General features: G+C 39.9%; 5 protein-coding genes across 7 annotated transcripts; 1 reads left to right on the top strand and 4 right to left on the bottom strand.

Annotated features, from left to right (window-relative positions):
* Positions 1–538: 538 nt before the first annotated feature.
* ndc1 (NDC1 transmembrane nucleoporin) lies at positions 539–8,199 on the bottom strand. 3 transcript variants are annotated; one of them, XM_041056221.1, is made up of 18 exons: positions 8,066–8,199; positions 7,388–7,508; positions 7,204–7,305; positions 6,769–6,943; positions 6,555–6,681; positions 6,368–6,476; positions 6,126–6,177; positions 5,862–5,994; positions 5,278–5,373; positions 5,110–5,191; positions 4,796–4,957; positions 4,255–4,515; positions 3,627–3,739; positions 3,329–3,379; positions 2,690–2,753; positions 2,496–2,596; positions 1,494–1,654; positions 539–1,377 (listed from the first exon to the last, which is right to left on the bottom strand). In XM_041056221.1, the coding sequence occupies exons 1-18, from the start codon at positions 8,102–8,104 to the stop codon at positions 1,314–1,316; spliced, it is 2,013 nt and encodes a 670-aa protein (XP_040912155.1). In that variant the 5' UTR covers positions 8,105–8,199; the 3' UTR covers positions 539–1,313. The 3 variants fall into 3 exon arrangements, with proteins under 3 accessions (XP_040912155.1, XP_040912156.1, XP_040912157.1); XM_041056222.1 differs by having other exon boundaries at positions 5,278–5,370; XM_041056223.1 differs by lacking the exon at positions 3,329–3,379.
* Positions 8,200–8,611: 412 nt separating this feature from the next.
* zgc:113691 (uncharacterized protein LOC503529 homolog) lies at positions 8,612–9,370 on the bottom strand. The gene has a single exon (XM_041056243.1). The coding sequence runs from the start codon at positions 9,368–9,370 to the stop codon at positions 8,612–8,614; it is 759 nt and encodes a 252-aa protein (XP_040912177.1).
* Positions 9,371–10,446: 1,076 nt separating this feature from the next.
* Positions 10,447–14,334, bottom strand: yipf1 (Yip1 domain family, member 1). Its single transcript, XM_041054908.1, has 10 exons — positions 14,226–14,334; positions 13,808–13,935; positions 13,434–13,591; positions 13,227–13,307; positions 13,015–13,102; positions 12,819–12,935; positions 12,535–12,701; positions 12,228–12,410; positions 11,424–11,530; positions 10,447–11,115 (listed from the first exon to the last, which is right to left on the bottom strand). Exons 2-9 carry the CDS (start codon positions 13,839–13,841, stop codon positions 11,444–11,446), a joined length of 915 nt encoding a protein of 304 aa, XP_040910842.1. The 5' UTR covers positions 13,842–13,935; positions 14,226–14,334; the 3' UTR covers positions 10,447–11,115; positions 11,424–11,443.
* A 246-nt stretch (positions 14,335–14,580) lies between these two features.
* Positions 14,581–16,845, top strand: lrrc42 (leucine rich repeat containing 42). Its single transcript, XM_041054906.1, has 7 exons — positions 14,581–15,223; positions 15,314–15,445; positions 15,537–15,658; positions 15,790–15,875; positions 15,958–16,071; positions 16,162–16,246; positions 16,371–16,845. Exons 1-7 carry the CDS (start codon positions 14,820–14,822, stop codon positions 16,661–16,663), a joined length of 1,236 nt encoding a protein of 411 aa, XP_040910840.1. The 5' UTR covers positions 14,581–14,819; the 3' UTR covers positions 16,664–16,845.
* Positions 16,846–17,154: 309 nt separating this feature from the next.
* tmem59 (transmembrane protein 59) lies at positions 17,155–20,112 on the bottom strand. Its single transcript, XM_041054907.1, has 8 exons — positions 19,897–20,112; positions 19,566–19,671; positions 19,260–19,354; positions 19,022–19,174; positions 18,817–18,889; positions 18,467–18,590; positions 18,211–18,328; positions 17,155–17,893 (listed from the first exon to the last, which is right to left on the bottom strand). Exons 1-8 carry the CDS (start codon positions 20,050–20,052, stop codon positions 17,741–17,743), a joined length of 978 nt encoding a protein of 325 aa, XP_040910841.1. The 5' UTR covers positions 20,053–20,112; the 3' UTR covers positions 17,155–17,740.
* Between the last annotated feature and the right edge of the window lie 33 nt (positions 20,113–20,145).

Raw genomic sequence — 20,145 nt, 5'->3', positions numbered from 1 at the left:
AAGCACTAGATGCCACTCTTCCTATAATCCAAGTCAGTGTTTCATTTGATCATCCCTGTGAAGTAAATGCTCTTTACACCTTTATACTTTTCTTTAACCAAAAAAAACAACAAAAAAAATATCGTGCCCAAACTGAAATAACTGACAACTGCAGGATTACTTGTCCAAAATGTCTTCTGTCCACCTAATGATTTGGTAATTTGGGGGTGCCAGTTTGAGGATTCAGTACCGGGATATAAACACCAGAGCTGAGTTCATGGATTCATTGTGATTTCAAAACCATTTTTTGAAATCTGTTTCCATTATACCTCAACTTTCCACATCTTAAGCATCACAGAGACACTTGTGTAACATGCAGTTATATGTCCACGACCTCTTGAATTACACTTTTTTCCATTATGTAAAAAGTCACTCAAAGGTAGTAAAACTTGATATATACACAGAGAACTGAAATTTCCATCTTTTATGAACAAAACTTTGCTCCACATTCCCAAACTTTGAGCTTATTTCAGCTGAGAAATGACATAAACCTGACAAATGATCTTTACAAATAATCTTTTATTCAACAGGTCTCTTGAGTGAAAACTCAAACTCATGTTGGCAGCGACAAAACATTTACCCGCAACTTTAACCAGTCACACCAAATACTATCACCATCTTGATCTGATGTAAGTGACAGCCTCATTTCACACGAACAAAACTGTCAAAAACAAACTGTTAACACGCACGAACAGATGTCTGATTTGTAAATCTAATTTTGGTGTGTGTTCTGGTTAGAGAACCTGAACTGATATGCACAGCTGTAAACCACATTCAAGAAAACACATTTTCAGACACCTGTGAACGGACGACATCTCACAACACAGAGCACATTCCTGCAGGCTACTTTACAATTTGTGCCGTTTGTTTCACTCATCTCACTCGATACAAAATGCTTTGAAATCACAAAGTTATAATTCAGTATGAAACCACAACAGCTTGTACATAATGCAGTAAAAAAAACAGCCCTTCACAACTCATCCCAATCGACAATAATCAAATATAATATTGTGATATTATTTTGTGAAACATCTTTTGGAATGAGCTGCTAATCCAGGCGGTCAGCACGTTTAAATCTCCCAAACACAGGAGGTGAGCCTGGTGCTGTCAGCTGGAGTCCTGACCCCACCTCATGCATGTACAAATGTGATCTAGCCTATCAAATACAATCCTCCACAACGCAGTGCAGGCTTTAAATATTAAAAGAGGCACTATCGTGGGCTTTCACTTGTTGCCTCGCTTTAAGCAGGCACAGGAGCCAAATGTCAGCCGTGTTATTCTTTGTATTCCAGAAACTGCTGCAGTCTTTTCCGGTGCTCTGCAGACATCTGAACAGCACTGAAAAAAAAAAAAGAAAAAAAAAAATCAAACAAACAAATAAATAAAATACTCAGCATAATCTTTTTTTTTTTTTAACCATTGGAAAAAAGCTCATTTTTAAAGACAGGCCTTACTTTAAGTGGTCACCAAAGGTGGTTGTTATCCTGTAGATGGCCGTCTTAAGTGTGGCCCTGAGAGCAAAGCGCAGTGTCTTGTAAGTCGAGTCTCCCATGCTGCTGGTGGACCTGACGGGCTTACTGGAGGCATGGGGCAGTTTAAAGTGGCGATCTACAGCCTGAAGACAAGGAGGACACAGATGCTGTCAAGGTGCGCACAATTCAAAGTAACAACAATCATTCGTTTTCCCAACATTTAGCTGCAGTGTGATGAGGCTTTGTTCGCAGGTGTTTGTTCCAAACAAGCACCAGCACACCAGACTTGACTCATTTAATCAACTGATCTGAGTCTTCAGACAGTTGATTGGTCAAACTGTGTGCTCTTCATTGGTTGGAACAAAACCTGCAGCCACACGGCCCTTTGTGGAACAGTTTGGACACCCCTGGTTTATGTAGTCCTGTACGTGGTGATTGAAACCTTTGATGTCTCAGCTTTTCTTTGCAAATAAAGACCTAAAATAATGGAAGTGAAATGTGAACAATAAACCAATGCTGCACAGACACAGACCTCCCTCGTGCCTGATGAAGCTGATAAATCTCAACAGTCGATGACACAAAACACTGTCAAATAAAACCATAAAATAAACAGTGTACCAGGTTGTGATTTTTTTTTTTTTTTTTTGATTTGCATGAACAGACACTATAATTCTTTTTGGATTATCAAATGTTAGTGAGATCACTGTGCTGCATGGTTTTTGTTTGCTTTCAAGGTACAAAGTTTAATTTTTAACTCACAGCAGGCTGGTATGCTACATCAACTCACACACTAAGTACAACACAGCAAATAAAGCCGAGAAATTCAAAAGTCAATTTTTTTTTACGCTTGCTAGCTTCTAAACATTACATAAAATTACTGATTTTGTTAACACTGACAACAACTATATTCATGTAACTTGTATACTATAGCACACATTTCAAGTCTTGATGTGCACTCAGTATAGACACGGTAAACCAGCTTACCTCTTGTAAGACCAGCATGCAGCTGAGAATGCTGGGTAATGTTGTCTGTACCACCCCAAACTGATCTTCTGAGAAGGAGGCTTGAACAAGATAAGACAGCCCTGGAGGAGGATATTAGAGGAAATGATGAACATGTTGGAGATAAGAGGCTGAATCCATATCTAATGAAAATAAAGTTCACCATCTCTTCCTACCTTCTAAAGCCCAGATATGAGCCTGGCTGTCAGCAAAGAGAGCCTGACTGGAGGCTTCTGGAAGCTGCGGGACACAATGTTAAGCTGGTAGGAGTTCTCTTTTTTAAATTAACAATTGCAGGTCTGGACAAATGGATAAGGAAGTTGGACACGTTTTAGTGAGACTACACTACGACATGCATGCATGATTAAAGGAAGATACAAAAACCTCAGACAGCAAAGCACACTAACCAAAAACATTATCTACGCAAACGAAATAGTGCAAAGTATTTTTGTCTGGACCTCGCTTTTGATATGATCACAAAAACAAGATTTCCAAACATCCAATTAGTACAAATGACATTAGTTTTATAGTACTCAACTAACTTTCAAGGCAGACGTTACACGATTCCTTAATTCAAGCTTTTAAGGTAATTAGTAAGGCTCATTGTAACAGCTAGATGGATGGAAAAAAGCTACATTAGTAATGCCTGAACTATTAGGCCCAGCCGGGAGGTAAATTAGTGATGCCTGCAGGGTGAGGCTGTTAGATTTGTTAAAACCCAGTGGAAATCTACTATGCCAAACACCAGCATGCAGGAAGCCCCTCGGTGTTATGAAGCCTAAGGGAGACAGCATGCACATGCCACACATCCTTACCTTGTTAAACAAATACATTATCAGCACCCGCTTTGCCAAGAAATTTTTAACCTGAATGGGACAATTAAGCGTAGAGTTGTTTTGGTATCAAAATTTGGCAAGAATAATGAGCACAAACAGTGGCTTTTCACACTTGAAAGTTAGAAAAGTCTCATGAGGTAGACCATTGTGTTTGACTCTTATGGTACTATCCCAGAGTTTATAAATGTTAAGTGTGAATAGCCTTATGTCAGAAGCACACTGCTGGACAGACTAACAATTACATTATAGTTCTGCTTTGTAACAAGTGCTGAAGTACCTGTTCTTTTCTGTTCTGGAGGAACTGAGCCAGCAGACTTGGTTTGGAAGGTTCCTGCTTGGGACTGGGAACCGAGGCAGGGGATGGTGGGGAACTGCCATTAACCTGTGAGTCTGCACCGAGACAGAGGATAGAGTCACAAATGGGAACAAGAAAGCTAGACTCTGAGATACCTATCAATCATCTGTTTACTACGAAACTTATCTAATGTTCCCCCGAGCCACTGACGAGTTGGCATACTGCCGTGCACAAAGTGTTGCTGTGGCAACAGCTGAAATTAGCTGATTAGTTCAACCATTTGAGGTGAAAAAAAATATATGTGAAAAGATAAAAATTACACCTGAAAAATGACTAAACATGGTAACAGTTTCAGAGCTATGTATAATAAATCAAACAAGGAAATTTGTCTCTTACTGGCCCAAAGCCCCAAAATGTTAACCATTCCCTTACACACATACGGTATTTAACCACTTTCAGAAATATAGTAGGAGCATGTCAAGTCATGGGGCACCACAACTGTACCAGCAGTGGCTGCTATTAAAATTCTAACTCCATTTGGTTAAAATTGGGATCCTACAGCGCCTGTTCGATCTGAGAGACCCGCCATCTTCCATAAGCCTCCTCTTACCTGTGGAGGTGGACCAGAGCTTTGGTGCTCTCCTCATGATGTGTGGGCTCTGCACTGTGCCATGCCACGGTGAGCACTGTTCTACTGGGGCAGTGAGGCGCCGCAGTGCCGGGGAGGCGAAGGGGCTGTCCAGGTCAGGAGTGAATGGTGCCGTCATAGGGCTCTGTGGGCCTCCAGCAACAGAACGGGCAAAGACCGAAGCTGGAGTTTTCATCAGCAGAGTGGGCCTTGGGGACATGAAATCTTCTGTACCCGAGGTTACTTGAAATAAAGGACAGAGGGCAGGAATCAAAACATTTATTTATTTTTTATATTTTCATACACATACCGGATTGTAGATGGATATGACTATTTCCTAGGCATTAGCCCTCTAATTACTATTCAGAACAAAACTTCCAATATGTGTACTGGTGCTGTGTCCACAACAACGGAAAATATGTAATATTATAATATAGCAGAATTTTTATAATATACTTTTATCAAATGCAAGTGTTTATATATGACTAGGCCTTCACTAATATATAGTACACAACCAACATACCTGATGTCTCAGATGAAGTCTTCCTTTCACTTCCAGTAGATAGTGATTTGGCCCTGCCATTGGTTGCTACTGTGTCATGATAGGCTACAAGTCTCTGGGTCAAATCACCCAGCAGAGACAGACACTCCCTACTGATGGCGTTCCAGTTGTGAGGATGGCCACCTGAGGAAGACAAGAATGAAAAGATACGGTAAATACATTCCAGAATAAAATCTGTATATCTGAAGTCTGTCGAGATTCATTTTAGACAGGACAAAAAAAATGAAAAGCAGTACAAGCAAGGGCCTCTTTTCTGGGTAGATAACAGAACAGACCTGGCTGACTAAGACTGAAGACCTCACAACGTCGCGATGGGGAGTGTTGGGACAGTAGAGCCAAGTCCTGCAGAGCCAGGAACTAAAAATTTGGGGAAAGACAAGTCAGATCAGTAGGCACACAAGAAAGTTAAAACACTTAAGAATCTACACGAGTGTTTTACTCACCTTTAATATCATTGGCTGCTTGTCTGTAACAACTTTGGGAAGACACTGGTGAGAATCTTCAGTAAAAGATGACTGCACAGGAAAACTGTATACCTGCCGATGAGAGACATGCTATGTAACATATTACCTTAAAGCTGGGCTTTTCATGTATCATTTTAACTGATCACATGAGGTAATTCTGAGACATTTATTTCAATAACAATAATAATATATGGCACAGTGAAGACTGATATTTTTCAAATACTTAGACATTCAAAGCAATGACAACACTGCCCCCTAGTGTCTCTAAATAATTAAAAGGCAAACGGTGCATCTGCCTTGCAACACAACACCCTACTTTTAAGTCATTTATATTCATGAATTGGCCAACAAAACAGCTTATCAAAACTGAAGACTGTGCTACTTTATGGCTGTCACATAGGTCAGGGGGCAGGTTGGTCATGCAGAGTGTGAGGTCCAAATAAATGTTGAACAGATCAGAAATTATACACACAAAGAAAAATCCCCTGCCTGGATGTTTATTTGACTTCTGTATAGTATCACAGGAAGATACACTATTAAGGAACTGCATAAAAAACACATACCTCAGTGACAAAGATCCTAAAGAGCAGCAGTGTGATGTACCATGTAAAGAGGAGGAAGGTGGCACTGATCCACAGGTGGTAGAGCAGGGAGAGGTCCAGCAGTCCAGCTATGCTGTCCAGAGGGTGGGCAGAGCTGGGGGTGGAGAACACACACAAACACATCCATGTAATGCTTTACATTAGTCCAGAGATTGGCCATGCCCAAAACATTAACAAGTATTTTTTGTTTAACCGAAAACAGTATATTCAAGAAACTACACTGACCTGTTCAAATGAAGATTCAATGTTTTACAGATCCATGCTCTTGGAATGTATCCTGTTAAAATTAAATTAAAATGTTTATTCATCAATCACTTATAGTAACTTTGTGCAGCAAGAGACAAAAGCCAGATAAAAAAAAGAATGCAGGGCTTTTAAAAGAAAGAAGATCCTGAAAGCTCAATTCTTAGAGCAGTTTGTTCTAAGGTGTGTTACTGGAGTCTTCTTTGTAAAAAGAGGTCACTTACCCAAAAAGAAATAAACAACAATGTAGTTCCTGATAGAGTAAAGTGCTTGAGTGGCGCTGCACTTCACCACCAAAGGCAGGGATCCCTTGAAGCGAAGGTATTTGTATTGCTGTGAAAATAACAACAGGTGAACATTCAGGAACAGAAAATTTTCAGTGAGATAAATGAGTAACCTCGTATCACACACCTGAACAGTGTGGAAGGAGATATAGTTCATGTTGTGGATCACACCCAGCAGACTGTGAGAAAATCCAACAAAGGCTCCAGCCAGCAGCAGGATGAGCTGATACTCATTCAGACACATCTGAGGGGAACTGTCAGTGTTGAAAACAAATCAAGGCAGTTAGACTATGGCTGAAACATAAAGATTGACATGATAGTTTTATGTGGTGGCCACCTACCCATCACTCTGTGTGCATGGGAAGCCAAGCATCTCATATCTGCCCCCAATGGTGATGGCACAACACCAAGCCACAGTCATTCCCATGATACAGTGAACCAGGGAGCTGACAAACTGACGAGGGTGGAGCAGCAGACCCAACAGGGCAATTTTTGAGCATGCAATAGTTGGGATGACTAAAAGAGAAAAAGAAAAACAAAGTCACAACTAAACTGTATCAGTGGCATGTACGAGTATATATTACACTCCAGCTATTCTGTACGTCTGATAAGCATTTATTTGTCACTTTGTTTTGCTAAACTGAAAAAAATATATATATATGAAAAATCAATACCAAGAGAGGTAGACACCTTTTAAAGTCAAATGTAAATAACAACTTTATAACCATCAAGGAAATATCTGCTTCAGTGCCTGATATCTATGTCCTGCCGCTCACCTGTGTAATACTCCAGGTTGAGGAACCCCACCATGAGGATCACTCCACACAGCAGGATGAAGGAGAAAATGGCACTCGCACTTATTAGCAGGGACAAGCATTCTGTGGGTAAAGAGAAGTGCAAGCTTCATACACAACTTCACACAGCTCTTAGTCAAATCTCAAAATGAATGTGGTGACTTACCTGATATCGTTTGGATCGGGTGGAGAATACTGAACCTGCTGAGGATGATGAACACTGCTGTGATGGGTGGCAACAACAGAACAGCCCAGGCAACACTGGCCGCAGCTCTCCAGCAAATCACCTTAACGGAGCAGTCAGTCATTATTGCACCCACCCAGACACACACACACAAACAAATACACAGCAATTAAATCACCTTTTCACAACCGTAAGTGTTACAACTATTAAATTTAAACTGACAACTGTTCTTCCAGTGTAAATAAATTTTGGAAAGATATAGCATTTAGAGTGCATATACTAAGAGTCTTTTTCAAAAATAATTTGGATGCTCCGTCGCTGGATTTTGCTAATTTTACTGGATAGTTCACATTCACGTACTCGAACGGACTAAAACAAGACAACCCTCCTTTAATTCGGTTCTGTTAGATTTAACTAAGTCCGAAAATTTGGGAGGTCAAAAGAAAAACCGTATACGGATTTTAAAAAGCTGTACACCGACGCTGTATATAAAAACACGTTTTGCTACTTTGTTTTCGATCATTCTAACGGTAAGCCTTTTAGCCAAGCTCACGTAAACTAGCATTAACACACAGGCTACTTGGAGTTAGCACGCTAGCACAAGCGAAACATTTTTTTCTTTAATGAATAAAGAATTGGTTTCAAAGACAAAAGACTCACCTTGCGGATGAACCAACAACTCTGCTCGGTAGAAAACATGTTGTCTGGATAAATGGAGAGCCACACGGTGATAATAATCTCCTCGGCTCTCCTGCTGTCAAACTACTTTCCACTCAATTTCCCATATCGCGCCACATGCACTCAAAAGACCTTTGAAGGACCCACGTTAATAGTTGTCCATGTTTCTGCCTGATGCCAGCATTTTACATCCACATAGATGTACTTTTTACTGCTTGATAGATAGATAGATAGATAGATAGATAGATAGATAGATAGATAGATAGATAGATAGATAAAAATTAATGTTTTGCTTTAAGATTGACTTTAAAAAATATATATTTCTAATGAAATACTGATATAGCAACACTGTTACACAAGGCACTAGGCCAAGCCATGAATCAGCTCTTCATTGTTTAACATTTTATATCCCCTTTTACTCATTTGTTTGTCATGCACAGATATATTAAACATTTGTCCTATAATTATTTGCTATATCTCTACTGTCTCAAAGCAGGGTTTTAATAACTGTCCTCTGTCTGAGTCAAATCAGTTCTGAATTCCTTCAGTTTCATCATGCATGAAAGCTTTCTTGTCATGATGATAGCCATTTCCGTAAGTTGGAAAACTGTGTTTTTCCATTACAGTCTTTCTGTCAGTGTCCCGAGAGAATGGCTTTGTCTCAAAAGCATTGAATGGTAGCTTTTGGGATGCACTGATGGACATCTCAGTTTGACTTGCTTTATGGACATGTAGTTTCTGTCCATGTTTCTGGGCAATTGCAGGGAGGGCAACCTGCTCCCTCTGGGCCTTCTTGTCTTCCCACAGCTTCAGCAGACGGCGTTGATTATTAGTCATGTCCTTGAGGTTTTGCTGCAATGATTGAACTTGGTCTTCTAAAAGAGTTTTAGAAGTGACTGTATTTGCCAGCTCTGATGTCAGATCATCAATGGTCAAGCTCAGTTTCCCAGCCTTCTCCACCAAGGAACTGCACTCACGCTCCTTCTCATGCAAGTCATTGATTATGTCCTTAGTGGTCTTTCCATTGAATTTGGGGCTGCATTCAAGTCCAATCTCGGTACGAAGAGCCTTCACTTGTTTCCTCAGCTCCTTATTGTCCATGGTCAAAGTTTTCAGTTTCTGTTTCAGAGCCTCAGTTGAACGCATCCTTGACTCATACTGTCGGAGTTTCTCTCTGAGAACACTTTCTCTGTGCATGGCATCATCTCTTTCCTTTCTGCATTTCTCCAAAAGTTTTAAAGTCTCGAATTTGGACACTTTTTCACCTTTCCCATTTGAGGTGGCCATCCTATGGAAAGGTTTCCAAATTGCAATATAAAAATAAATAAAAAATTAATAAGGCATTTTCTTTAACAAATAATTAAATTCAAAAATGATTTCTTAGAAGCAATGCACATAGTCCTAAAGAATTGGGCAAATAAATCCACAAGCACAAGCAGCTGCCTGCATGTCTGAGACTGAGGCAGGTGACATTCCTCTCAGAGGGTTATCTGTTTGAGAGGCAGCTCCTGTGTAACTCAAAGCTGGGGCTAGAATGACCATTAATTAGGGCACCACCATCCCTTTGACACAGTTTCAAGTGACACAATTTCTTTCTGTTTTGTTAATTAATCTAAAAACTTTGCCTTTGGTAATTAATGGAAATATTAAACACAGTCTAAACCTAGATCCCCTGCACGTAAGGTGCTGACTACACACTGTGTGCCTGTAGAAACAGGCTTTACATACATAAGTAACATTTTCCACTGCAGGTGATCTGTGCATCCAAACAGCAACACAGGAGATAACATCAGTTGGCTTGACTACATGACAGTTAAGACGGACGGGTTGGAAAAACAGCAGGAGCAGCCAAATGTCTACTTTTGAAGTTAGACGCTCTCTTTGAAATGTTGGAGTTATACCTATTAGTTACGATCTCTGCCTTAAATATTTAAAATGTCCAACTGATGAAATGTACTGGGAGCCTTTAATGCTGTCAGGAGCTGGCAGAAAAGAGTCATGTTGCCTTACACGTGGGGGAGCTGGGGTGAGTTAAGGTTGTACTACCTAAGAGTTCAAGTTTACCCTTAAGAAAATAATAAACACAAATTGTTCACTGATATTTTAAACATTTATATGATGCAAGTATCCAGAGTCCCACCACATTTTACAAGGACTTCTGATGCAAACATGTTGTTACTACAGATGGTTAACATTGTCTTGAGGTGCAATTTATTATTTAGGAACTAAATGAAAAAACACTAAAGGAATAAGATAGAGTCTATGAATATTTTTTGACTGTTTAAATATTGAACTATTTCTTTAACATGGTTAAAACCAGTATGCAAATGATCTGTATGCAAATGATCTGTAATAAAAGTGGGTCCCACAACAACTATGGTTTATTCTATTGCCCATGAAACAGACATTAAATTTCTTACATTCCATCAAATAAAAAAAAAAAATTAAAAGAAATTTACAAAAACAGTTAGACAAGTTGTAAATCACTTGGACATTTAGGATGGGTCTTTGGCATTAGTTGAGGGCACTTATGGTTATATCTGCTAGAGAAAAATACAAAAAACTCTGTACATATTGAGTCCAACCCTTGAAAATCATACCAACATCTATAATTGTTTTGCTGTTCTTACCGGAAATTCTGTACACATGTATACTAGCCAGTTCTCATTATAGGTATAGTATAAAAATGCATATACAAAATGCCACCAACATTAATGTACCAACATTACTGCACTGGTTATCTAAATATTTCAACTTAAGAACTATAAAGCGTAAACCACCGTATTAAAAGAGACTTTGTGGGCTGTGTAACACCATACCCCATTTATCTTTAAGGAAATTTAGAACCCATCCCATAAGAAATAACATACTTGGTAGCAGTGCTCATTTTCAGAGGTCATGCAGCTGAACCAAGTACACACACTCGGTTTTAAGGTCTTGAGCCAGAATGTCCAAGTGCAGGTGAAATCCAGACGACCCATGACTTCATCAGCTCAGGAACCCGATTCTCTCTAATAAGGCAACAGGAGAACCTGCAATTTAAAAAAAGAATAACATTTGCTTTGGGAAGGAGAAATCATGTACAGGAAGTCCGGTGTCAAATGTTCTGCTCTAGCAGGTCAACATAACCCATGCTCAAGCCAAAGCCACTAAAATAGGCCAACAAAGTAGAGCTGCTACGGCAGTAGGAGGCCATTATTCCTGATACAGAGGAGTGCAAATATAAAAACTGCCATGAGAAAGCACAAGGCGGAGAAATATGACTTACATGTATCGGGTTATAAGTGTGTTTTTTCAATGTGCTCATAGTTTCAAAAGCTTCTGTGTCACTATTGTTTACCTTCAGACAATGAAAAGCTTTCATGTTGAAGATGTTGCTTTGATCACCTCTGCTGCGGTAGAACTCTTTACACCTGGTGCTGGATCTGGTTTGCTAAAGAAATAGGCCTGAAAAACCAAACAAATAAGGAAAATTGTGTAAAAGAGCCAGTCAAAGAGGCAATTACGTGATTAAAGGAAGCTACTAATCAATCAAAAACTAAAGCTGGAGTGTCTGAGAGTAAGCGTGCAGTAAATGTTCAGTATTACAGGAGAGAATACAGCATTTCTGCAATCCATTCATCTTGGTCAGCTTTCAGAAACGGGTTACTTTGTAGACTAATTACATGAATGTGACCAGACATATGATACCCTTGCAGACCCGAGAGTATTCACATTAAGAACTGCACTAACAGCCCATTGTCACACCAGTTAGTAAATGCGGTCACAGTTTCCAATGAAGAGAGTCTCCCTAGAGGGAGTTAACTTGACACTATCACGTATACATTATTTCCCAGAAGCACACAGGGAGAGACACGCAAAAATGTTTGTGTAGTGTTGTCTGTGGTTGACACAGACAAGTTGGGTCAAAGCTTGGCTACTGAGATCACTGAGAACAAATGAGGTTGACTCAGTCATTGTTATCTACACCAAGATGGACAGGCGGTGTTGAATTGAATTAGTGCAGATGTAGTTTGCCAAATCAAGACAATGAATGTCGTGTCTTATTTCCCCAAACCGATTTATTTTCCATATCTCTTCAATTTGTAATTAATCCTACCAGAACAGTTATGTAAAGGCATCATCATAGCAACAGTGCAATTACCTTACAACCAACGGCAAACAGGACGTTGAGCACCACAATGGCTGATATGATCGCTAGGATAACTTTGGGGTGGTCATCCCTGACTGCAGGCCAGAAAGTCATCACCAGTACTGAGCCTGAGATGCAAAGAGCCACCATAATGGAGCACCACCCCAGCCATTCAAATGGGAGAATCCATAAGACCTTATGTAGAAAACAACAGAGCATTTTAAGATTCTGTATTTGCCTCACTTAATGAGAAATATCACAAACCACCAGCAGAGCTCTAAATGTATTCATGATGTAGAAAACAAAAAATGGGTCTTACCACTGCAGGTATGTAAATTGAAAGTGAATAGCCATATGCACAGACTATCTCCATAAAGGAGTATGACACCAAGTTCATGATCTTGTTGTTTCTCCATAGCAGGAAACCCCAGAGGGCGAGAGGCACCAACCAAGCATAGCTGAAGATTGCTGTTGCAGCTATGGTCACTGGAAGACACAATAAATTCAAAAATGATAAAGTTTTTAAGAGGAATTTACAGTAGCTTCCTCTTACATACAAGCTAAACAAGTGAACCATGAATACCAAAAAATAGCAGTGCCTACCTTTTCGAAATTCTGCGGTATACCTGTAGTCCGGTTTACTTATGTTCACCAGAATGTTGGATAAGTTTCCACTGATGGCAATGGCAAACACAAGAGTGGTACAAATCCAGAATGGTCCTGAAAGTGCAAATAATCACTCATCAGTTGTTGTGTGCCCATTTGCACAACATCTTATTAGAACATGAAGAGTGCTAACCATAAAGATCAGGGTTTCCTCGAAGGTAGACGTGGATAAAGTTCTTTCCAGGCCATGGCAACACTGATCCAATGATTCTTTCTTTCACCTGAAAGAAACGTTATGAACCATTACATATGTAAGCCAATAAAAGCTACATTTGTTCTGATGCACTACATATTATAAAGTGTCATAGTGGTAAAACTCTTTAAAATAAGCTGTAATTGTATTACGTGGTGGGTCTCGACGTCAAAAAATCTTTGGTAGTACTCAAAGGTCCAGAAAGGGACACTTTTCTTCTGCCCAGAGAGAAGCTTTCAGTGGAAAAAGGAAAAAAAGGGAGAAACACAAAATTAATCAAATGCATATTTGATGCTACACTTAATAGCTAATTGTTCAAAAAGTCACACATTCTTTTTAAGTGTCAGTCTTGTCCTGACCTCTGTCTTGTCGTCATTGGCAAGTGGGTCCTCATCATCACCACCAGAAAATAAACCAGCAGCCTTTCTCTGCTTCTCAGGTTTTATATCTTCTTCTTCAATGCTAATGGTGGTTGCACCCCTGTTGGCTTCTAACAGATTTCCAGCTTCTTCAAATTCTAGATTCATGGCATGGATAAATGGAAAACAATCAATAGTTTCGACGGTTTTTGAGTGACGTGTGCATTGTTGATATCGATCATTTACAGCGCAGCACAGGAAAAGCTGAGAGAGATTAGAGTTTACAGATGCTATAGAGAGCAGTAAAGTAAAGCAAAACATTGCCGATGCAACTCCTTTTATTAATTACAAAAAAGACTGAAGTAGACACTCACCTTGAAATTGAAATGGATCATTTGTCGACGCCATTTAAACGGATTCACTCTTAAATCAAGAGGTTCGTCTCTCAGAAACTTATCGCCAAGTTAGTGTTGCACGAAGGCAACAGCTTAAACTTAGAAAACTGTAAGGGAAAGAAACAATTTTTTTAGCTTCCCGGCGAATTTTTTATTTTTAGCTTTCCCCGAGTGTTGAATTAAACCGTTGTAAACAATGAAATACGGGGGGGAAAGACAAGTTATAAGTTAGCTTACTAGTTAGCTATCAAGTCCTCACTTGACAGCTCATCAACTACTGTCCAACTGCGTTAAGAGTCTAACGCAACATTAGGAGTGGCAAAAATAACGAGGTTCGGTTGTATTTAAAATACAGCACTTAGTATTGGCTATTTTCTTTTTAACAATCCATGCTCACCAAATTATCTTCCAAAACTCGTAAAAATCATTTCACTTCTCTTAGCTGGGCTGACGTTACCTAGGCCAGGACATACCAGTGATGTAAACAAGACCTTTTCCTGTTACCAAACATTTTCAAAGTAAGGGTTCGAACTAAAAAGAGTAACATACATATAATTGACCGTGTCATGCCAGGTTAATTAAGGTATTTGCACGACTTTTTATTCACGTGAACTTCTTGGTGCTAGTGATGGCTTTTTAGTATCCTGGGATCCTGAAACAAGTGCATTAGTGGTACTTTTAGTTTGAAGTTTCAAGCAGCCGAAGCCGGCAAGTCGCATAACTTCCTGTATATGCTCCCGATAGGAGCTCGAAACACTTGTCAAAATACACGCAGTAAAATTGAAGTTGAAGCAAAGCAAAGAAACTAGGGTGGAATGTGGACTATAAGGATAATAGATGAAATAATAAAAGAGTCTGACTTCGGGGTCCATGTATACGAGGTTTTTGCTTAAGTCAACGACTCTATTCGCTAGCTAGCGAGCTATTAGAGTTTTTGTTTAGCCGGCTAGCTAAGCGTGCATGAGTTGGGAGTTTTTACCTCACGGTAAAAATGTGTGACTCTAGCATGGACAATGGCACCATTTACGTCCGAGAAAGAGGCAACCTTCGTCGAGTCAGCGACATAGTCCTGGCACAACCAAAGCCAGTGTCATCATGCAGGAGGACAAATCCGTTTGTACTGAAAAAAGAACATTTTGTATTCACCTACAACGCAGAGGGAAGTCTGAGATACACCACAAAATCTCTCTTTGACATCACTCTGTTGTTCGTAGCTGACAACATTCACCATGTGGACTCTCTGGTGGGCTTCCCCGAGCAAATAGGGGACAGACTTTTTGCAGCAGCAGAAGAGAATCGTGTATTTTCAAACGCAGACATTTCTCCAAAAGCCCTGCGGTTATTCAGTGATGCATACGGGCAGATAGTCCTTGGATCCCTCTGTCTACGAAATAGGTAAGTTCTAGTACCCATATATATATTTCCATTTTCCAGGTTTCTTTGCCACAAACCGCAGAGTTTCTTGTCCCCCTTTCTTATCTGCAGGTTTCCACTGTTGCATGAGAGGATTGATGAAATAAAAACATTTCAGAGTTTGAAGTCTCTGGATTTGTTTGGCTGCAGACTGGGTGATGATCATGAGATATTCCAGCATCTAACATCCACCTCATTGGCAAAGTAATAACAGCTGACTTGTCAGTCCCAAAGACACATTGTGGGAAATTTAAGAAAAGATACTACTGCTAACACTGGTGCCTTTCATCTTTAGCAGCCTAATTCAGCTTTTCATCGGTGGTAACAGTCTGTCAGATGTTGGCTTACAAAGATTGACTGCACCTATCCGGATGATGAGGAAGGGACTGGACTGTCTTCAGCTCCTGGATGTTTCCCGTTAGTTATAAAAATATTAACTGCTTCCAAATGGCATTGGTAGTACAAATACTGCTACCTTTAAATTTAAAGCAGTCACAAATTGATGTCCATTTTTAAACTGCTGAACAGTGTTTATCTTTCTTATATAGATAACCCTATCTCAGAGAGGGCCCTCAGATACCTCACATGCCTCCCCAAACTTGAAAAACTTGATGTATCAGGAACCGGTTTGAAGGTAAGCCAACAATGGTTATGTTTAACATCTGGCTATAGCTTATTGTGATGCTGACATAAATAAATATAACCTATGCCTCCAGCTTGGTTCAGGATTGAAAACGACCATATGGAACCTGTTGGGGCTCATTTGTTCTGACAAACCACTGGACACATTTGATCACTCAAGATGTAAAACAGAAGGTTGGGCAGAGCAGGTAAATATCCTCGGACACTGATAGAAGTATAAATGTTGCATATGTAATGCTGTTTGACATCTCATAAACAAAGGCTTGACTTGTTTTCAGGTTGTAAACCAGTGGGAAACAAATAGCTCACAAATGCCAAAACTGAAGAAAATTGAAGCATCAAGAACATCAGCATTACGCTTTTGTAAGTTTTCTTTCATTTTACATTTCATGTTATATTACATTAACTTTTAACTCACTACTGGTAAATCAAGTTAGACTTTGAACACATTGCCTGAGATGGTTATGAAAGTGTTTTTGTTGTGTAGTTGGAAGACAGAAGTTTGTCAGAGAAGTACTGAATGCAGCACCCATGGTATGTGAAAGTGAAGAAGAGGCCAAGCGAGAGAGACTGCATTTCTACAGACCTGCCGCAAATAATCACAAACGTGAGAAACAGGTTTCTTACCAGATAAATCATCCAGCGAAGACTTCCTGGAACACTATCAAAAAAAGACAGCGTCAGTCAGAAAGGTGTGACAGTTCAAATCACAGTCCTCCAACAAAACGTTCGCCCTCAGACCTTACTGCAGAGGACATTGAACTGTTGAACAGCTATTGAGGTATGCATTCCACAAAGACCAGAGCACAGCATGAGTGGGTCCTTTAACAGGTAACATTTGGACTCAAAGGAACAAGAATATTTTTCAAGATGATTCACACTGGTTACCTGTAAACACTTGTTCTTGTATACAGGTTGTGTTTTTTATGTATTTTTATAAATAAAGTTTAATATTTTGCATGCGTTTGCTCCCCTGTTTGTCATTTCATGGTATGGAAAGCCCAGTGTGCCCACCAGGCCAAGCAAAGCATCTATCCTGGGACCCAAAAAGGTGTTCAGTGTGTGAACTGATATGATTTAAAATTTGTTTAGGAATAAACAACACTGAAGCACAGCTGACATAAGAACCTGAAGATGGTTAATGTGGGTTATTTCAATCCTTATTTTTTCTACACCTACAGCTTTATGTTAAAATTTTTTTGTCAGGCGATAGACCCCAAAGTTAGCTAATGGAAGTAATGGTTGAAATAAAAGGCCACACCCATGACAACTTCACTCCATTGTATTTTATTCTGATCCATCTTTATGAGAACAGACAACAGTGAAGCGGGAAGGACCTAGTGCATGTACCACCACTATTAATTAAGATTAAGAGCAGAGATTTTTTACTGTGAAATTCAATGTCATCTGGAAATTACTGCAGTAGAAACATGAGAACAAACAAAAGTCTTCAACATTAGCACAATCTATTTTACCGAAAGGCAAGGATGTGGGTGAAACCTGCATCTGTTCAAGTCACAAACAGTTTATTCAAATATTATTCAATAAAATAAGTACACCAACAGAGAGCAGAGAACAAGAAAATTGGAGAAAAAACCAAAACCTATCTGACTTGTACTGCATCACCATACCGTAATGCCTCAATTATACCGATATACAGGAAAAAAACACCTTTTCACCACTCCAATTTTGAAAGCATCAAAGGGAGATGAGACATTATATCAGCAATACAAAATGTTCTGCAAATAGTTACTCCTGTTTAGAGCACAAGAAGCACAGGTCTTGTGTCAGAGGATAAAAATCAACTGAAGATTATTCATAAAGGAGGATGTCCTTTTGCTGCTACATCTTTAGCTTCTAGATGTTGGACTGGCCAAGGTTCACTTTGGAAGGGAGTGGCCCGGCCTCCTCCTCTGGCCCTTTGGAGGTGATGATCAGCAGAGAGGATGCTGGATATGGAGTCAGTTTCTGTTCCTTAATGTAGTCGCTGTCACCGTAGATGCTCAATTTCTGAAAGGCAAAAAGTAAACAACTGACATACTGTTTTGGCTTTTAACATTTTACAACCTTTTACATATATATCTATATCTATATAGATAGATAGATATAGATATATATCTATAAAGAAAGAAAGAAAGAAAGAAACTATTTCTTTAACCTCTTCAAAATACATTGCAAACAATTAGCCATAAAAAGGCACAATGAACCATAAGGGGTACAAAAAACAAAACTTTAGCACCCTGGAAGAACATGTTAGAAAAAAAAAAAAAAACATTTACATTGCCAGATTGAGCTTGTAAGTTAACCACAGACAGCGCAGTGCTTACCTCAGCAGGTACATACTGGTCCACAGCAGTTGCCACAGTGGTGCAGCAGATCCAGATCAGTACCAACACAGACAGGATCAGAGTTGTGGTCAGGATCCACCCTGGCAGCCACGGGTTCCTGAGAAGAAAAGGATAAATATTCAGCTTGTGTGGCTCTACTGGGCCTAGAGCCTCAATGTTGTTATTGCCATGCTCTACCAAGTAAGTTAAACAACTGAACTTCCTTGACCATGTTGATAAAAGTGTGCTAACTAACCTTGAGAGACAGTTGAAGAGGTTGTATTCATCATCGTAGCTGCGGTCCCCGGTCATATCTCTGTCTCTCTCCTGGATTAAAGCGCGATGGTATTCTTTGTAAACTGGTCTGCTCAACCCAGGGACTAGAAAAAGAGAAATAAAGGGTACTTGAAATGCACAACACATAATCTGTATTAGAAAACTTACTGATTGTATTTGCAATATAGTCCTAATGTGGGCATTTTTGGGAACATGCATTATTCTATTTTTTTTTCTTATCTACAACAATGAAAAGACTAAAACCAGTAGATTTTAGAAAATATCACTCAAAAGCCTTAAATTGTGCAAAAAACTGAGTGAAAGACTTACAGCTCTTCTGCTGCTCCTCTTTAACTTCTTTTTCCAGTTCAAATTGGGAGAAAAACCTGACTTGCGGTTCAGTCTGTTGAACAAAAGACAACACTGGGTTTTAATGGTTTTCCCTACTATATTTGCACAGTGACAACATTGTGTTCGCATATAGAATGTCAGATTAGATCGCATAGGGTTTTTTTTTTCCTACTCAGCACTATACCTGGAAAATGACAACTTTGCCGTCATCGGCCTGGAGGTAGAATGTCCAAGTGGAAGTGATAAAGCTGTGGGCCTGACTCATCACATCATCCCAAAATCCTCTGACCAGGGTCAGGGGGTACAACAGGTGAATCCTTGGCATCATGGCTTCCAACTGAAACAAACAAACAATACTGAGTGCACTCCATTTCTATTAGGAGATCCATACATACCGCTGAATGACTGTTACATACTTATACCTGCTCATGCCGTTGCTCTGCAAATGGAAGCTGATTCTGACAGCCCAGGTTGCAGGCATACTGCTCATCAGACTGCGTGTAGGCTTCGCGACAGGCTGCGGAGGTAACAGATGGTAAAACAGGATTATATTCAAAGAACAAAGGGGAGTTAGGAGCAAGCCACCTTATTATGGAATTGGGTGTGTGGACATCGGGCTGATCAGTATATGCATGAGCACTTGTTTATAACTTTACTGCGTCTAATTACACGGATAACACGCCGTGTCTGGAGAGCTAAATAGGTCAAAGGCTTAGTGAAGAACTCACTTGATTCACACTCTGATTTGGTCTGATTCAGATCTTCGCTGTCACGAACAAACTGACATATGGAGAACAGACGGCAGCCTCTCTGACAGGCATAGAGTTCTTCCTCCTGTAAAACACACCCCGAGGACCAGTTGAATGCTGGATCCGTGCAAGACGACGCACTTTCAACTTTTACATTTGCTAAAAGCTCTACTTCGCAAACAACATTTGATCTAAAAACACGACGTTAAAAGGGCGCAGTACACAGGCCCACTTTTGCTTCGCTAACTTACCAAGCGTTAGTTAGCTAACGCTAGCAGAAATTACTTTGCTCAGCGAGATGAGTACTCACCCGTGGATACGTGTGCAAACTGTATGTCATTTCGCATGATTTATGGCAAGACGCGGTGTTTCCCAGAACGCTATCGAACACATCCGAAGATGCAGATGTGCGCGACAGAAGGACAAAGAGTCCCAAAATACAGCCAAAGGACGAAGGAGTCCCCATTTTGCCTGCGAAAACCTAAACAAACAACACGCTCCTCTTCCTCCTTCTTAATCGCTGTTATCTCGCGAGACTGTTTTTGTACCACAGATTTTG

The sequence above is a fragment of the Toxotes jaculatrix genome, chromosome 14 (assembly GCF_017976425.1).
Source record: "Toxotes jaculatrix isolate fToxJac2 chromosome 14, fToxJac2.pri, whole genome shotgun sequence".
NCBI classification, from domain to species: domain Eukaryota; kingdom Metazoa; phylum Chordata; class Actinopteri; family Toxotidae; genus Toxotes; species Toxotes jaculatrix.
This window is presented reverse-complemented; position numbering and strand designations above follow the sequence as displayed.

What these genes read in the sequence shown, in the direction of transcription:
- ndc1 (XM_041056221.1), bottom strand. Translation starts at nt 8,104, where the DNA reads ATGTTTTCTACCGAGCAGAGTTGTTGGTTCATCCGCAAG. An exon ending in CCCGATCCAAACGATATCAG is followed by an intron (nt 7,306 to 7,387) that starts GTAAGTCACCAC and finishes CTTTACCCACAG; the next exon opens with AATGCTTGTCCCTGCTAATA. An exon ending in CCATGCACACAGAGTGATGG is followed by an intron (nt 6,682 to 6,768) that starts GTAGGTGGCCAC and finishes CAACACTGACAG; the next exon opens with TTCCCCTCAGATGTGTCTGA.
- zgc:113691 (XM_041056243.1), bottom strand. Translation starts at nt 9,370, where the DNA reads ATGGCCACCTCAAATGGGAAAGGTGAAAAAGTGTCCAAATTCGAGACT.
- yipf1 (XM_041054908.1), bottom strand. Translation starts at nt 13,841, where the DNA reads ATGGCGTCGACAAATGATCCATTTCAATTTCAAG. An exon ending in AGGAAACCCTGATCTTTATG is followed by an intron (nt 12,936 to 13,014) that starts GTTAGCACTCTT and finishes TTGCACTTTCAG; the next exon opens with GACCATTCTGGATTTGTACC. An exon ending in TACCGCAGAATTTCGAAAAG is followed by an intron (nt 12,702 to 12,818) that starts GTAGGCACTGCT and finishes TGTGTCTTCCAG; the next exon opens with TGACCATAGCTGCAACAGCA.
- lrrc42 (XM_041054906.1), top strand. Translation starts at nt 14,820, where the DNA reads ATGTGTGACTCTAGCATGGACAATGGCACCATTTACGTCCGAGAAAGA. An exon ending in TCCCTCTGTCTACGAAATAG is followed by an intron (nt 15,224 to 15,313) that starts GTAAGTTCTAGT and finishes TCTTATCTGCAG; the next exon opens with GTTTCCACTGTTGCATGAGA. An exon ending in CAGAAGGTTGGGCAGAGCAG is followed by an intron (nt 16,072 to 16,161) that starts GTAAATATCCTC and finishes ACTTGTTTTCAG; the next exon opens with GTTGTAAACCAGTGGGAAAC.
- tmem59 (XM_041054907.1), bottom strand. Translation starts at nt 20,052, where the DNA reads ATGGGGACTCCTTCGTCCTTTGGCTGTATTTTGGGACTCTTTGTCCTT. An exon ending in GTTTGCACACGTATCCACGG is followed by an intron (nt 19,672 to 19,896) that starts GTGAGTACTCAT and finishes TGTGTTTTACAG; the next exon opens with GAGGAAGAACTCTATGCCTG. An exon ending in CAAATCAGAGTGTGAATCAA is followed by an intron (nt 19,355 to 19,565) that starts GTGAGTTCTTCA and finishes TTACCTCCGCAG; the next exon opens with CCTGTCGCGAAGCCTACACG.